The following is a 17,860-nucleotide window of genomic DNA, read 5'->3' on the forward strand; positions in this document are numbered from 1 at the left end:
CATCTGCCGTAATCTTTACACTTCAGCCTTTATAGACAATCTGACCTCTTGAGGTCATCTTCTTTTTGGAATTCCCCTCCTATAAAGGCATTCACCTCTTTGTTCTAGGACTCTTCTCCTTTGCTGTCTCTTGTGTCTAGTCTTGCAACACATCATTCAGGGGTAGGCTAATACATGCTTTATCCAGCAAAGCTCTTTTTAATACATTCTTAATATATTAGCCAAACACTTCAAACAATAAGGCAGTAATTCAATTCTTATGCATATTACACAACAGGTTGAATTAGATCATTCAAGGTCAGCAGCAAAAACATTGGTTAATAAAGTGAGATTAAATACATAAAGTATATTTGTGTAATTCAATAGTTAATTATTACAGGTTTGCACAAAATTCTATTGATTTTGAGGAATACTGAATGTCTTTGTGCAAGTGAGATGAGATGAACATAACAAAAACTTTTTGTGAGATGAGATGAACATAATGACATTTTCTTGTGAGATATATTGCACAACCTGTAAGAGGCACATTGTAAAATGAGTTTCCACTCTCTATTTAGTATTCAGTGACAGCTGTAAACAGAAACGTGCTACCATATGACACGCTAAATACACCCTGCATATTTTTGTTTAAAAAGCAACAACACTTTTTTGAATAGCATAATTTAAAATGAAGAATATGATCTTAAATTGCTGTCAATGCACACAGAAATTTGAGCAAACACTCAGTGTTTTTGAATAAATAGGCTTTTTCTCTCATTGTTGCATAGGTTTGTGATTCCCTTGAATCAAGCTGATTGTCCTTCATCAAGAGAGTTCATTTCATGTGTTTCTGTTGTGTCCTGCTCCTGGTGTGATCCATTGTCTTGAGTTTCATCAGACTTGGCTGCATTCTGGGATAAGGATAAGACATTTTAAAATGTAATTTCAACAACATCTACAGCAGTATTTCTCAGCCCTGGTCCTGCACTGAAGGGCTGTTTACATGACACAGTTTTCTAAAAATGGAAAACTTTTTATCCATTTTGGCCATTCATTTACATGACAATGGCTTTTTGGGGGCCTAAAAATGATTTTTTTTTTTTCAAAGATTTTGAGAACAATTATCATATTATCGTATCATGTAAATTAAAAATTGTGAATTTGTGAAAACAGTGATGTCATGAGTGTGCATATTATGTGTCCAATTTACAGCATATTGTGTTTCTTTACAAAGTAACATTGCCAACTACTGGCCCGGCATGAATAATACAGCATTTTCACGGATCCGTGTGAACAGGGATCGTTTTGACACATTGTCGCCTGTAAGTGGGAAAAAAAGTTTTTAGTACATCGTTGTCATGTAAATGTACCCTGAGTCTCAAGCACTGAACATTTTAGATGTCATGTCTCACTTATCTAATACACCTGATTTATATATAATCAGCTCATTATTACAGGACAAGAGGTCAATAGCTGCATTTCAAATTATGTACTACGCACTACTTTATAGTGTATGAAGCATCATCTCCTCTCATACAAAACACAACTCTTTTTACTACACAGAAGCATTCTTCATTTTTAAAAGCTGAAGGAAATTATGTTTCTAATCAAATGGACATTTCACTCGCTAGTTTTAGCAGTGTTTCCGATTTCACTTCTTGTGACCATTGAGTGAATAAAGTGTCCACCATTACACACTTGTTTTTGTTTTTTTCTATTGAGAAAGTAGTGCACTACATCTACCTGTTTTCAGTCTTAACATATTTCTACAAAGACACCTAATACTCGCTTTTTTCTTTATACTGATATATCAATGTGGATTCAGCATCAAGTATAATGTCATATTGGCCAAAGATACAAGATAAAATGACTGAATGCACTGTAATAAGAAATGAAAAGCTTCCAGATGTTGCAGGTCAATTCAGCAAATATGATACTAACCTGGGGGGACTGCAGACCTGTTTCGATCCATGTAAGTTTAAAGACAGTGAAGGAAACAAGACTTACAGGATTATTTACATAGTCTGATGTGTTTTGCCAAATCCGATCACTATGTATAACAGATGATTCATGGGTCTAACTAGACAAAAATAAATTAAAACATCATTAACTGACCTTGAGCTTCAAATATAAGGGCTAGACATCTGAATGAATTTAATGGTGTGTTCAGTATCTGAGCACAGTGTGAGTGTTTAGAGGGCTAGATGAATGAAGTCATGAGTAATAATCTTCATAAAAACAATAGAAAATCTCCATGTCTTTAATGACCACAATAAACAGTATTTAAAGGTGCCATAGCATGGCCATTTCACAAGATGTAAAAGTGTAAGGTATCCCCGGAATGTGTCTGTGAAGTTTCAGCTCAAAATACCCCATAGATTTTTTTTTATTATACCGTGTTTTAACTGCCTTTATTTGGTGTGGGAGAAAAAAAAAAAAAAAGCACTGATTTGGTGCTGTACCTTTAAATGCAAATTAACTCGTGCTCGCCCCAAGCTTGCGACTCCATAATACATTGCATAAATAATACAGAAGTTCACACAGCAAATACAACTCTCAAAATGGATCATTACGAACTGTTCGTGATGCAGCATATCAGATCACGTAGGTATGGCATGTATTTTGTGGATGTTTGCTAACATTCGATCCTAAATGAGTTTGATAGCGTGCTGCACGGCTAACATGGCTAAAGCTACACACTGTTGGAGAGACTCAATAAGAACGAAGATGTGTTTATGAATTATACAGACTGCAAGTGTTTTCGGGTTAAAAATGAAAATGAACGACATGGCTCTGGTCTCTGTGAATACAGTAAGAAACAATGGTAACTTTAACCACATTTAACAGTACATTAGCAACATGCTAACAAAATATTTAGAAAGACAATTTACAAATATCACTAAATATATCATGATATCATGGATCATGAACAGTTATCGATCCATCTGCCATTTTCAATATTGTCCTTGCTTGCTTGCTTGTTTCACAATACCTGAAGAACGTATGATGATTCGGCTGTGCAGCTCCAAGACATTAATACTGCCTTGCCTAGAATATGGACTGTTATATGCAAATTTTGGGGGGCATAAATAATAATGATCCCTACTGTTACGCAACAGTCATTGTTATGTTGAGATTCGCCTGTTTTTCAGTGGTCTTTTGCACGCACAAGATTTACATATGAAGGAGGAAATAATGGTGTTTGGAGGCCCACGGTATGTCATTTCCATGTACAGAACACTTATTATTCAACTATGCCAAGGTAAATACTGTTTTCCATTCTATCGCACCTTTAAATGATTGTGAATGAGTAATATAATGTTATTTACTTCATCTGTATAAACTGAGCTGCTCTCAGTGAATCAAACTGAAGCTCAAGTGTGTTTGAGTCTCTCAGTTCAGTCAAACAGCTGCTCAAAGTCAATAAACATGTCACAGTCTATGTGTGAGATTCATGAATCAAGATACATAATTGATCATTTATTTCCTGTAAGTGACATCCAAAAGACAGACAGATTGGTCTCATATGTGTCATATTTTCAAATGAAGACCCCATAAACAAATAAGAGGGATGCTAACACATATGAAGTGAATGTAATCAGTCTAATTGTATTTTAATAAAATTCATTTTGTACTCACATGGCTCAAATACCAGTAAAATCATCAGAAATAAAGTGAAGATGAATTCAGAGGAAAAGACGATGACTCTCAGATCTCCAACTGCACCATAACCATTCACTGAGGATAACATATTAGAAAATTAAATAAATCTATTTAAATGTAATCACATCAGCTGATTGTCTTATGTTTGTGTGAAATATTTTTGCTTCAATTTCAGATGAGAATAATTTGATCAAATTAACTTCAGTATTACCTGTACTCAGTTAAGAATAAAATATGTTTATGTACACTGTAAAACTCAATAAGTTCAGAATACTCAAAACATTTAAGGAAACTAACTCATTTCTTTAAAGGGTTAGTTCACCCCAAAATGAAAATAATATAATTTATTACTCACCCTCATGTCGTTCCACACCTGTAAGACCTTCGTTCATCTTCGGAACACAAATCAAGATATTTCTGTTTAAATCTGATGGTTCAGTGAGGCCTGCATAGCCAGCAATAACACTTCTCTCAAAATCCATTAATGTACTAAAAACATATTTAAATCAGTTCATGCGAGTACAGTGGTTCAATATTAATATTATAAAGGGACGAGAATATTTTTTGTGCGCCAAAAAAACAAAATAACGGCTTATATAGTGGTGGCCGATTTCAAAACACTGCTTCATTAAGCTTCGGAGCATTATGAATCTTTTGTGTTGAATCATTATTCGGATCGCGTGTCAAAACTCCAAACTGCTGAAATCACGTGACTTTGGTGCTCCGAACCGCTGATTCGACACAAAAGATTCATAATGCTCAGAAGCTTCATGAAGCAGTGTTTTAAAATCGGCCATCACTGTATAAGTCGTTATTTTGTTTTTTTTGGTGCACAAAAAATATTCTTGTTGCTTTATAATATTAATATTGAACCACTGTACTCACATTAACTGATTTTAATATGTTTTTAGTACATTAATGTATTTTGAGAGAGGAAATGTCATTGCTGGCTATGCAGGACTCACTGAGCCATCGGACTTCAACAAAAATATCTTAATTTGCGCTCCCAAGATTAACGCAGGTCTTACGGGTGTGGAACGGCATAAGGGGTGAGTAATAAATGACATTATTTTCATTTTTGGGTGAACCCTTTAAGTTAGTAGAACTTAAAATTTTTGAGACAAGTGGGGCGTGGCCGAGAGCTGTGGAGGCGGAGCAAGGCCAGTGTGGTGCACAGGAGTAACCACAGGCTCTACTCTTCACTACAATGGTAACCCTACAAAACGTCTCAGGTTACGACTGTAACCCTGGTTCCCTGAACAGGGAACGAGACATTGCGTCCTAGAATGCAACTGGGGAATGCCCTCACGTGGCCGGTGTCTGAAACAATCTGTCCAATCACGACAATCCTATTGGCCAGCGACAGCCTATGACGTAACTCAGGTGTAACCAGGAAGTATAAAAGGGGCACCTGGAGAACATGTCATCCGCTTTTCGTCTGAAGGGACTGACAGCAGGCACAATGGAGGCATGGCAACGAGATGCAGTGTTTCGTTCCCTGTTCTCAGGGAACCAGGGTTACAGTCGTAACCCGAGACGTTCCCTTTCGAAAGGGAACTCGCACTGCGTCCTAGAACGCAACTGGGGAACGAAATACCCACGCCGTCATGCAGAGAGGAGTGCATGCCATATGGCTGAGAAAAAGAGGCTAGAAAAGCCAAGCACTCAACTCCTTCTGGTCACACCAGGCTGTCAGTGACAAAACTCTCTACAACCAAAGCCGAGCTGAAGCCTCAAAGGGGGGAGTCAGGCCAGAAAGCTCGAGAAGAGCTCTGGCCAGTCACATTCAGGGGGACAAGAGTCAACCCCTGGAGCCACCAGGGAGGCCAACCTAGCCCAAAAAGAGGCCTAGTCCACCAGCAACCTGTCTGTTCATTGAACAGAGTCCCTTACTTAAAACCCACGAAGGGCAGCCAAATGAGAGGGACTGCAGAAAGGCAGAAACCACTCCTTACCGGAAAGAGACGGGCATCCCTACTAGAGGGGAGTAAACAGACTCAACCGAGACGAGTAAGCCCAAGCCAAGCAGATGGCTGGGAGGCTCAGAAGGGAGCCTACAACCAAACACAGACCAGAGAACCAGAGAGAGCCTAGCGACCTGATATTGGATACCAAAAGGATAGCCAACAAGGAGGCCCCTGAGGGCCAACGACTCAAAAGCAGTCAACTCAAGAGAAAAAAAGCCACCAGGGCTAAGCAGGCTTGTAATACTCGTTGGCATTGCCAACACGGGCTAAATACCTAGCAAATAGCTTTAAACCCTTAAAGCAAGGGGAGTAAAACATGCAGCCGGGCTAAATGAGGAGGCCTGATAGGATCCTGCTAGCCTTGCAGGATCCTAAGTGTCTAATTTATGCCACACACCAAAGGGAACTGAGGCTCAACATATCGCATCTACTCTAATATTACTCTAATATTAATATTAATCTACTCTAATATTAACAGGAGCAACGTTCACCAAGGCCGAAATAGAGGAGGCCACAAACTCACCTTGAAAAAAGGGAAGTTACGAGAGCCTGCTACTCGCATTTATTGCCCAATGCAGAGGGCGGGCCCCGGCCGGAGACAACTCTAGCATAGAGGAGGCATACAAGGATCACCAGCCGCAGTATAAGGGCCGGAGAGGCCTTTTCTCGCAGAAAAAGGCCTACTCTAACCACTGCAGGCCAGGAGACGGAAAGCAACAGCAAAACCTGCCTCTGTCAGACAGATGTATTCCTAAATACGCCTAGGCCAGAAATAAGGGCGGCCCAATGGTACGGCCGACACACCTAGCATGACTTCGAAAGGTAACAAGAACAAAAAACCCAACCTAGCGACTCTTATGGCAAGAGGAGGCAGGTATGTTCGAACAGGTAAAACACCTGTGGCCTAAAGAGCGGCGATAATAGAAAAATGCCGGCGCATTACAGCGCATTCCGAACCCTAGACAGGGCGGAAGCAAAAGAAAACCAACACGCATCACAGGGTGATGTAAGAGAACGGCCATACCTGAAGTCATTGTACATCTGGAGCTCAGGGGAGCAGGAGGTTTCATCATATCGCCTTAGACTCTCAAAATGAGAGGAAACCACTTCACTACAACCTAAGGGAAGGTTAGCAAGGAGGCCAAAATTCTTTAAGGACAGCCAGCTACTTAAATCGTGAGCTTTGCTGGAGTTCAACCAGGAAGGTGACTCCAGAAAAAGTGTTAACCATAAAAATGGCTTGCCACACACAAAAAAAAATTCATTCTGAAAAACCCCAATAAAACCTACAAATCAAGATCATAAGAGAGTAGGAATTATAAAAGGTGTCACGACCAACCTTCACTTAAAGGGGAGCTCCAGGGCCCTAGTAAAAAGCCCCTAAAATTATAATTACCTCATTAAAAATATATAATCCCCCCAAAAAGCCTTAATCAGGGAGCTTTGAGGTCAATGCAAAAGCAACGGCTCTAATAAAATAGAGGCTACCTACAAAAAACTCAACCTGAGACATACAGAGAAAAAAGAGCCAACTTATAAATGTAAAAGTGGCCTGCCATACTCATGCAGTCTAAAGGCTGTGTTTCTCTTCGAACCTGGACCGGACCGTCAAAAAAGTTCTAGCTCAGGGAACATACTCATCATCGACCCAGCCTCAGGACCGATGTAGAAGCGCCTGTGGGGACGAAGGGAACAGAGGGACAGAAGAAGAGGAGGTGGTAGAGTGTGCAAACCCTCAGAAAGGGAAGAAATACTTACTGCCGTTCAGAACGCCTGCGCTGTATAACTTCCCTAAGATCCTGCTTCTTCCTAACTTCTCACCTTCTCTGCGACCTGCTCCTCTGAGGAGAAGGGGCCCGAGTGGTGACGCTAGACCTCAGACCAGGATGGGCCAGGTCCCCCCGGCTGTCTGGGCATAGATTCAGACTGGTACAGTAAACCAAATTTAAATGCTGCTGAGCGCGCCCTCGCCTCTTTGAACTTTCTAACCACCGCCTCGACGAAAGTGCCAAAAGTTTAGTGCCCTTCTCTTTCTCCCCGATATCTGCCAAGTTCACCCACAGGTGTCTCTCCGTTGCCACCATTGCCGCCATCGATCTACTGCTTAGTGGCACAGAGAGCCAGGTCTGTGGTGTGGGGCAACTCAGCTACCGCCTCAGGTGAGAGACCCTGACCCTGGTCTAAATCTTTCAGCAGACCAGTCTGGTAAGCTTGAAGCACTGCCATGGAATGCAGTGAAGCACCAGCCTGATCCGCCGCCACGTATGCTCTGCCATTCAGACGCGAGGTGGTCTTAAGTGGTGTAGTAGGCAGAGCCGGAGCTTTAAGAGATGACAAGATAGTTCGCAAACGTCTCGTCAATGGGAGGCATCGCCACATATCCATGCTCACGCAACCCCTCAACATTGGCATAATTCGCATGCCCATGCCGATGGATGCGGACTGAATACAGGTTCTTCCATGCTTTCTCGATCTCAGAATGGAGATCGGGAAGGAATGGAAGGCTCACAGGGGCTGCACGACGGTGGCCAGAAAGATAACGTTCGTCCAATCTACCACGAACAGTCTCTTCCTGAACGCGCTCCCACGACAGCTTTAATCTATCTGAAGTGCGCCCCATCACGTTGAGCAGCTCCTCATACGCGGGGCAGGATGGCTCAGATCTAACACTTTCATCGCCAGCCTCGGCCATCGACTGCTCTTCATTTTGGCTAGGAGCCAAAAGAGCACTGTCTGCTGAACCGGATGATGCAAGAGAAATGGCATCCTCCTCGAGCAGATAACTCTCGCGAGCCGCCAAATCACGAGAGACAGTGACACCCCTCTCAAAGCGTTCGGCGAGCTACACCTGTGAACCCCACGACTTAAGCCGCCTCTCTGCCTCAGCACGAGCGGGGCCCAAGCCGCCAGGCACAGGTGACTGTTCTTCCTCTCTCAAGAAGATGGACAGATGAGAGCGGAGCGTCCTCATAGGAAGACGCTTGCAGTGCACGCAAACTGCTTCCTCGAGAACAGAGCGTGCATGCTCTTCGCCCAGACAATGAACGCACAAGTCGTGTGTATCCTCCAGTGTCAAATATCCAGGACACGGATTAGCACAGAGCTTGAAACGTTTCTCAGCCATAGTAAACAATTGTCTTACCTTGAACAGATCGCTACAGACAAACAGTGCCTGAAGACGAAAAGAGGATGACATATTCTCCAGGTTCCCCTTTTATACTTCCTGGTTACACCTGAATTACGTCATAGGCTGTCGCCAGCCAGTAGGATTGTAGTGATTGGACAGATTGTTTCAGACACCGGCCATGCGAGGGCATTCCCCAGTTGCGTTCTAGGACGCAGTGCGAGTTCCCTTTCGAAAGAGAACTAACATAACAGAACCCCCTGTAAATCCCAACATAACACAACATTAAACACTAATGTCTCCCTATGTTAATCGAAAACACAAAATAACACTTAATTTCAACATTTATTTATTTATTACAGTCTGACGCAAAGCATGCTGGAAATTAGAAATCTGCTTGCAACTCAACTCAATCAAGTTCAGCTTACTACAATGAAATTGAGTTCATGCAACTTTTTTCTTTTAAATACAATGAACTTTCATTATTATTCGAGTGAAAAAAGGTCATTTCATTTAAGTAATTTCACTGTTCGGTTTTTATATACCACATGCTTTGTGGGTTATAGGTTATGTAAATATATTACTGTATTCAGACTGAAATGTATGGTGTTGAAGTGTTGTGTTCGCTCACCTGTTTTCAGTATCAGTTCTGTCATCAGTGTAATGGAGTTCAGTAAAACAACACCAACTGATCCAAACAGATACACGGGTACAACACGGTGCAATTCTGTAAGATCAAATAATACAGTTTAATATCATCATTTAGAGGAAATGAGTCCACATTAACCATTACAGAGATACAGGAACAGTACATAACAGGAGAAAAATGAATTATATCAGAATTACTTCAAAATGATCCCCACATCATTTTAAATCCTCACCAGTCTGTTTTTCAAATATATTATTTGATAATGTTGATTAAAACCTGACATTAATGTAACATATTTGCATATACAAACACACAAATACACCCACATAACATGTTTCACACAGATTGACCTCAAAAGAGATTCAAAATAAAGCGTTGCTGGGATGGTAAATGCTGACACTCAAACTCTCTTCAGAAGAGAAAAATAAAAGGGAGTGAAAAGAATAAACTAGACCGGGTAAAAACATCAGTGTGAGATGCAGGTGATTAATACTCTACCACAATTAAATGACCATGCGAAGTTTATAACTGCCCAGAGTAACTGAAGAAACGCAATCGTACAGGCCCATCCATTACGATCTGAACATGAACAAACACATCAACTTCATTATCACAGTAACAGTTTCTTTAAAGTGCCTGTTCATTGACAAAGCTCTTCGGTAACTTTTGTAACTCACAATTGTTACAGCATTGTTTGTATTTTCATACCTTTTTCATTTTCCAGAGTTATGCTGTAGAAATAAACCATTACAACATTGACTAATAACATGAGAATTATCCACATGGATCTCCTGACTGAAGGTGAACCTGAAAAACATGGTTTATATTCATAGAAAAAGTGCATATATATCTGGGTTTGAAATACTAACTGGATGATAAAAAAAAAAAATAAAAAAAAAAATCAAGATGATACTGTAAAATCAAGATGATACACTGAACATCAAACATAATATAAAACATCTCACAGATGTCCACAACAAGTGATAACAGATTTAGTGTGTGAAACTACAAATATATTCAAAATAATCAAAGATAAGAAATGAATATTTTTTAAATTAATTACTAAATAAAAATGAAAGAGATACAAGCATTTTGAATCATGTATGGGTCACATTATGATGTCATGATTTGTGTGTTTACATCTGGAATTAGATCATAATTCAAATACTTACAGCCCATCTTTTCACCACATGTTTCATCCCAATTGTATCTAGTCACTATGAGAAATACTGGTAAAACTACAACAATGAAGTTTCCTGGGAACAGAAGAGTGATTATATTAATAAAGATACTGGACTTTACTGACAGACATCAACAGATACTGATTTCTTGCACTCATAAATGAATCTATAGTTCATAAAGGTGCATTTACCTCCTCTGGCAGATCCAAAGGCATAAAACAGGATGATGAATTGTATTGAAGGTAGAGTATCAAAGCTTATACCAGCCAAAATATCAAATATAGAAATTATCCGTTCACTTAACTTCCCACTGAATTTAGCCAACACTGTATAAGAAAACAAAAATTAATAAAATAATCCAAATGTTTGATCTGATTTTAAATTAAAGTCATGATAAACAAGTACTGAACTCAGTTCACACAATCATTCACCATTTCCCCTTGAATATGATATAAACATGAATAACACACATCAAAGTCATAAACTCACAGGGACATGCAGGTGAAAAGCTTTACAAACAGCCATCGAAACATTAATTTTACACACATCAAAAACAATGTAGACAATATGAAAGAAATACTGACACCCATTTGCATTTTGAAAGTAAAAGATGTAAATACCCGCAAGTGAAAGTAAAGATTCAATTTATTGAGGGCAGCTCTTTATTGAGGACAGCTCAATAAAGTATAAAATGTAAATGTTATAAATTCTGGATTCCCTGGTCTGGATCAAAGCCTCCCTGGCCCTCCTCCAGGTATGGCAACAACACTGAATAAAAGTCAGAATCGAGAGAACAGCAGCCTCAGCCCCCTGGGAAGAAAACAAAGGAGGTTGATAACCCAGGCAGCACATGAACGGGCACCAGCAAGGAGTTGTGGGTATACTCTATCTATGTCAGTTGCTGACTCCAGGGGGATGGGTTAGGGGAGGCCAGGCATTGAAAGATCCACTTGAGAGCCTCGTTTGCACTTTCAGTATGGCCGTTGACCTGAGGATGGAAGCCTGACGACAAACCTGTGGAGGCTCCAATCTGCTGACAGAACTCCCTCCAAAAATGGGAAACAAACTGGGGCCCGTCAAAGACCACATCCTCCAGAAGAAAAAAATTACAGAAGACATGGTCAGTGACCACCCAGGCCATCTCCAGAGCAAGGTTTGGGAAGGGCGATGGAGTGTATCGCCTTAGAAAAGCGATCTACCTTCGTAAGGACAACAGAATTGCCACTAGATAGAGTGAGGCTGGCATCAAATTCAGAACAATATGTTGGGCTTGCTATTTTTGGCACCTAGTCTGTAAGACAGCAAAAAGTTGAAGTGCTTGAAGAACAACACCAAAAAGGCCTGTCTGGAATTCAAGTGTTTAGCATATCGAATATATACCAGGTTCCTGTGGTCAGTCCACACCACAAATGGAACAGCCGCTACCTCCAGCCAGTGATGCCACTCCTCCAAGACCAGACGGACTGCCAGAAGCTCTCGATTGCCAATGTTTTAATTCCATTCTGCGGGAGACAAACGGTGTGAATAATAAGCTCAATGATAAAGCTTCTTATCACGATGGGATAGTTGAGACAGGCCCACTCCAACACCAACCTCTGAGGCCTCCACTTCCACCGAAAAATGAAAGGATAGCTCTGGAGTAACAAGAATGGGAGCAGATGAAAATTTGGATTTGAGCTTAGCAAATGCCTCTTGCATAGACAAAGACCAAATGATTTTTAAGTCACCTGACTAAAATTCCTGATGAAATGCAGAAAAAAAAACCCTGACAAATCCCAGAAACTGCTGAAGATCTTTACGAGAGCCAGATGTTGGCCAGTTAGAAATGGCCTTTACCTTTGCAGGGTCCATGCAAATCCCTACCACTGAAATAATGGTCCCCAAGAAACGGAACTGACTGGGCATGAAAAATGCACTTCTTCTCTTTTGACAAGTAACTGTTTCTCTAGCATCTATTGCAGCACTTGCCTGATGTGCTGGATGTGCACCTGAAGGAACAAGAATAGATTACAGTGTTGTCCAAGTACACAAAGAAGAATTTATTTATCATGTCTCTCAGCATGTCATTGACAAGTTCACAATCGAAGATATTTTAATAAATATCCTGACACATCCAAGCTTTATAATGGTAGTGAACAGGGGGTCACTAGTATGAGCTAAAGAAAATGCCTCCATCCACATCCATCCATCATAAACGTGTACTCCACATGGCTCCGGGGGGTTAATAAAGGCCTTCTGAAGCAAAGCGATGCGTTTATGTAAAAAGAAATATCCATATTTAACAAGTAAAATATTTAGCTTCTGCCAGACAGCCTTCTGTAATCAACGTACGAAGAAAGTTGATTACTTTCATCAGAAAGAAGAAAGTCATATATACCTAGGATGGCTTGAGGGTAAGTAAATCTTGGGTTAATTTTCATTTGAAAGTGAACTAATCAAAACCTTGATGGTGGCACCCCAATCAAAGATAAAGTTCTTCAGGCCAGTAAGGAGATGATGAATGCCACTTTAGATCTTTCCGATGCGTAGGTCTGTCCACTGAATTAGACAACAAATGACACTGAGTGGGCTCACCGGCAAAAACTGGAGGATTATCCACTCGTGACTCAAGAAGACTGGAAGGATGGTCTGATGCACTGAGACACCAACTCGTGGTCAGAAAGCTAGAGATGCCTGAGTCAGCTGGAAAATTCAGTGACCCGTTTCACCAAGGCATCCACAGATAAGCGTGGCTCAGTTTTAATCAGCCAATAAATATGCTTACAGCTGCAGGAATGGAAAATTAAATGACTGAGATGAGCAAGAAGGTCAAGACCAGGCATGGTGGAATTACAAATCAAAGTTGGAAGCACATAACCACAACACCAGAGAACAAAAAAAAAAAAAAAAAAAAAAAAAAAATTAAAAATAACAAAATCAGACTGAACTGACCAAGCAGCTGTGAGCAAACACTGGCAAAAAAAGAGAAAAGACAAAGGAATAAATAGCAAAGAAAACAAGGAAAAAATGAGAAAGAAGTGCAATCAGCTGAGCACAGTGGCCACAAGAAAGAAAGAAAACAAAAACAAAGGAGGGAGAAAGCGATCAAACCTAACAAAACCTGTCATTGTGAAGTACTGTGATCTCATCAAGAAATTGTTATATCCTATCATTAATGTTTTGACATTTGAAATTGATGAATAAGATGTTAATACTTACAGAAAATAATATAGATGAGTTTGAATAGAAGCGCCGCTACATAGAAGATTATAATCATGACACCTTCAAACCCCACATAATTCATACTTCTGTTCAAGGCAAATTTAAACAGAACTGGAAGAAAAAAAAAAAAAACAAAAAAAAAAACACATCACAAGAGTTAAAGACACCCTTTCCATCTCATATATGTTGTTTATGTACAGTATTACAGTGCATCAGCGGTGTGATTCTGAAATAATTTGTTCATAGAACCACAAAATACATGCACGTGTCAGAAAACACTACTAATTCACCCAAGTTTGAAACAGATGCACTGACTGCCATTTTTCTGTATTTGTGATGTGTGAGGCAACTTTGCAGGTCAAACAAAAAGAGAACAAAGGGGCCACGCTTGAATGACACGGCACATTGAGTGTCCAAATTTGCTCACTTGTTTTAATACCCTTTTTGAGAACAAGTCATATTATCATCTATCATCTTATGTTGCTTAAATAATGCCTATTGCATTATTTTAGAGTCATGTGTGTCACCATGATGGTCTTTTGTATTTGTGTGTATGACACGGTGCACCTTCCTCATATTAACACTGTATATACCTCAGCTTGTAGAAAACTAATTGTGGTGAACTTTGAATTGTAGCCCATGTGGGAATCTGTTACAGGTTTCAGATTTAAATAAAGTTTGTATTCAGAACTTGATAAAGTTAGATTAAAATGTACTGTGAATAAATGTACTCAGAGATGTTTGTGGTGAACTACTCTGCTATAGTTAAGCCTTTGACTGAGCTTACCAAGGGGTATCCTCCGGTTAGGAAAGGAAAGAAACAAAAGTCTCTCTCTGATCAGACATATCATGACAAGTCAGAAACATTTGGTTCTAGATGGACTGATTCCTGCACTTAAGCCTTCCATAAGATCACTGACTGTTTGACTCATGCACCAGTATTAGCGTTCTCTGATCCCACAAGGGTCTTGCAGCTTGAAAGGGCTGGGGTCTGTGTTGAATAAGGTGTAACCTGAGGGGTTACATCCAGTTGCATTCGCTACCTCAGCGCTCAGTGCTGCTGAACAGAAGTAGCATATCCATCAGCTTGAATTTCTCTCTATTAAGTGGGTGGGTGGTGGAGAAATATCACGACTGTTTGTATGGTGTGAAATTTACTGTTGTGAGGGATAACATTCCACTCACTTATGTGTTGACAACTGGAAAGCTCAATGCCAATGGGCATAGATGGCTTGCAGCCTTGGCGACTTATGATTTTGAGGTAAAGTATCGTCCTGGTCATACAAACATTGATGCGGATCTACTATCAAGGCTTTGAAATAACTCACACACTCTTTCAGAGGTTGAGGTGAAATATGCAATTGTATCCAGTTGGGAAACTCAGCTAATGCAGAGAGACTAGTTCACAGGTTAGTAGTGCCTGCAGAAGGTATTCCCAAGCTCTACGCTTTTGCAGCTAATCTTGGAATGGGGCAGTTGGAACAATTCACTAGAGGTGATTTGAGGAATGCCCAAGACATGGATGATGTCACAGGAATGGTAAAGAAGTTTGTGAATGCAAAACTATCTATTCTGAGTCAGTATCCTCAAGAGGTAACATTAATGAAATGTGAGAGTAAGAAGCTGAGATTCAAGGATGGATTATGCACACAGTTGTGAAGGATGTATTAAACATTTCAGTTAGTGTTACCTGACAAGTTCTGGTTACAAGTGATTAAAGCTTTACATGATGATTTGGCCATTTGGGATTGGAATGCATCACAAGTCTGATCAGGGGACAGGGTCTACTGGCCGCGGATGGCACAGAAGGTAGAAAATTGTGTGAAAAATTGTGGCCATTGTGTTTCATGGAAGCTGCCCGTGTACTTGTACAGCACCATTGCAATAGAAAACTTCTGGGGGTCCTATGGAACTGGTGAATCAACTTTCTGACACTGGAGACCAATACAGCAGGGTTCAGTAATATGCTGGTTGTCAAAGATCACTTTAGTAGAAATGCACAAGCATATCCTACCAATGATCAAAAAGCAGTCACTGTAGCCAAGGTGTTGGCTTAGAATTACTAGCCTGAATCGATTCAGATCAGGGTCAGGATTTTGAAGGAAGAGTGATCCAAGAACTCTTGAAGTTTAAGGATTTGTAAATCCTGAACAACATTCTATCAGCCAGAATGTTTCAATAGAACGTTGCAGTCGATGTTAGGAACTGTAAACACTACACAAAAACAGCAGTAGAGTTGTTGTGTGAGTCAACTTGTACATGCATACAATAGTACGAAGAGTGACGCCATTCACCGGAATTTTACTATATCACCTCATGTTTGTTTAGGGAGGCTAGGCTACTGGTGGATTTTTGTTTTGAGATTGAGGAAGAGAGATTAATTCATTCTGAATATGTAGAAGGACTGAAAAGAGATTTGAAATGAGCCTATGATCTTGCAGAAGAAACAGAGACTAAAGTGCACATAAGAAAAGCTTACTAAAAAGTAGTGAGAAACCCGACGTTTACAAAAGGTGACAGCATGTTGGTGGAGAATCTTGGTCTTCGTGGAAAGCATAAACTGCAGAGTAGATGGAATCAATTGCAGTATGTGGTGGTGAATAAATACCAAGATTTGCCCGTATATATGGTCAAGCCGGAGAGTGGGATGGGTCATACAAGAATCATTCAGAGATCACTTACTGCCTATTGGGCAGACGGTTAGGATCTCAAGACCTACCGCCCTCCATGAATAGGCCTGTGACCCAACATCAGAGAGGTACCCATTATGATGACGATCATAACATGCATTTTTCTGTATCAAATCTGAATGATGAAACGAATAGAGAGACGGAAAGTGAGTTTGAAACTTTTGAAAAAATTGTCATGGAAAAGAGCATAATAGGACTCTTGAAAAGCAAATTCCTGAAACAAATGACAATGAGACTTTTGAGGAAGGAGAACGTGGAGAAATCCACACTGCAAATGTGATTCTTCCAGACAATACTGCAGATTTGTGTGATGGTGTAGAAGACTTTCAGGATGTTTAAAAAAAAACAGATGGGCAAGTGGGAAGCCCAGAACACAATTAGAAAGAGATGGTTCAGTAGCTGATGTAGAAGAACAAATTGAAGTGAATTTCCATAGAAGATTTTAGAGGAAAGTGAAACTTACGATGAGTTGGGAAGACTACAGATCATCCTCTGACTAAGAAGAAAAATAATAACTAGAAGATAAAGTTCGTAAACAAACTTTGATGTTGGCTTGGCAACGCCGCGATGGGCAGCCTGAGGCAAAAGAGCCAACACACATGTATGTTTGGCCGCAAAGAAATAAAGAAGGAATTTCTTGTATTTAGGGCTGTAACAAACAATTGCTGTGATGATTGATGGATCTGTCGATTCTTCAAATGGGTAACTTCGTATCAGGCGATCAACTAACCTGTTCAATAAACTGTTTAAAACATGCAGTCACCCCATCAATACTGAGATTCTAGATGGTATAAACAAAGATATAATGAATCTTGACAAACTGAGAACAGAATCGAAACTGTCTCGTGTCTCTCTCTCTCTCATCTGCTCATGCTGGGAGCAGCAGAGGCGTCGGCGACACGACGTGCCTCCAATGCACAAATCTTTGCATAGATGCCACACATCATTAACACAGTAACACAGTCATACAAACAAAGAAGCTCTTTGATGCGTTCTTGTGCTCGCTTGAATGAAATGTATTTTGGACATGATGAAGCGAGAATGGACAAGCTTCGGAGCGCGAGCTGTATTAGAGACGCGAGCCGTCTCTGTGTCACTCAAAAACGCATCCAAAATCTAAATGTAAGTCTTTAATCTGTTCCTGTGATAGAATATTGTCAAATCGCTGGAATGTTTTATTTAAAAGGTGTAAGACGTCATCCGATCAATATTTCCAGTTGACATTAACAAACAACTTGTGAAGTGCTCTCTTTGTAACATTATTTGTCATTTGACTGGGCTGAAAACAAGATGATTTCTTATCCAGCTTCTTCCAGTGGACGGTACTGCTCCTCTAGAGGGCGCATTTTTGCTCTGTCTATGTAAGTCTATGGAAAAATTCTGACTTTTAAAAAATTAATATTAAA

The 17,860-nt window shown here is 40.2% G+C and overlaps 1 protein-coding gene across 3 annotated transcripts; it reads right to left on the reverse strand.

The window, feature by feature from the left end:
- Positions 1 to 173: 173 nt before the first annotated feature.
- Positions 174 to 16,947, reverse strand: LOC127509665 (uncharacterized). Of its 3 annotated transcripts, XR_007929339.1 has the most exons (9): positions 13,762 to 16,947; positions 10,755 to 10,889; positions 10,555 to 10,638; positions 10,091 to 10,189; positions 9,881 to 9,961; positions 9,365 to 9,460; positions 3,619 to 3,717; positions 1,921 to 1,937; positions 174 to 890 (listed from the first exon to the last, which is right to left on the reverse strand). XR_007929339.1 is itself a non-coding variant. In XM_051888547.1 (8 exons), exons 2-8 carry the CDS (start codon positions 10,559 to 10,561, stop codon positions 786 to 788), a joined length of 504 nt encoding a protein of 167 aa, XP_051744507.1. In that variant the 5' UTR covers positions 10,562 to 10,638; positions 10,755 to 10,903; the 3' UTR covers positions 174 to 785. The 3 variants fall into 3 exon arrangements, 1 of the variants encoding a protein (XP_051744507.1); XR_007929340.1 differs by lacking the exon at positions 1,921 to 1,937; XM_051888547.1 differs by lacking the exon at positions 13,762 to 16,947 and having other exon boundaries at positions 10,755 to 10,903.
- Between the last annotated feature and the right edge of the window lie 913 nt (positions 16,948 to 17,860).

This window comes from Ctenopharyngodon idella, chromosome 3 (genome assembly GCF_019924925.1).
Source record: "Ctenopharyngodon idella isolate HZGC_01 chromosome 3, HZGC01, whole genome shotgun sequence".
Classification (NCBI taxonomy): domain Eukaryota; kingdom Metazoa; phylum Chordata; class Actinopteri; order Cypriniformes; family Xenocyprididae; genus Ctenopharyngodon; species Ctenopharyngodon idella.

What these genes read in the sequence shown, in the direction of transcription:
- LOC127509665 (XM_051888547.1), bottom strand. An exon ending in CGCATGGTCATTTAATTGTG is followed by an intron (nt 9,461 to 9,880) that starts GTAGAGTATTAA and finishes TTGATCTTACAG; the next exon opens with AATTGCACCGTGTTGTACCC. An exon ending in AGAACTGATACTGAAAACAG is followed by an intron (nt 3,718 to 9,364) that starts GTGAGCGAACAC and finishes TGTTATCCTCAG; the next exon opens with TGAATGGTTATGGTGCAGTT.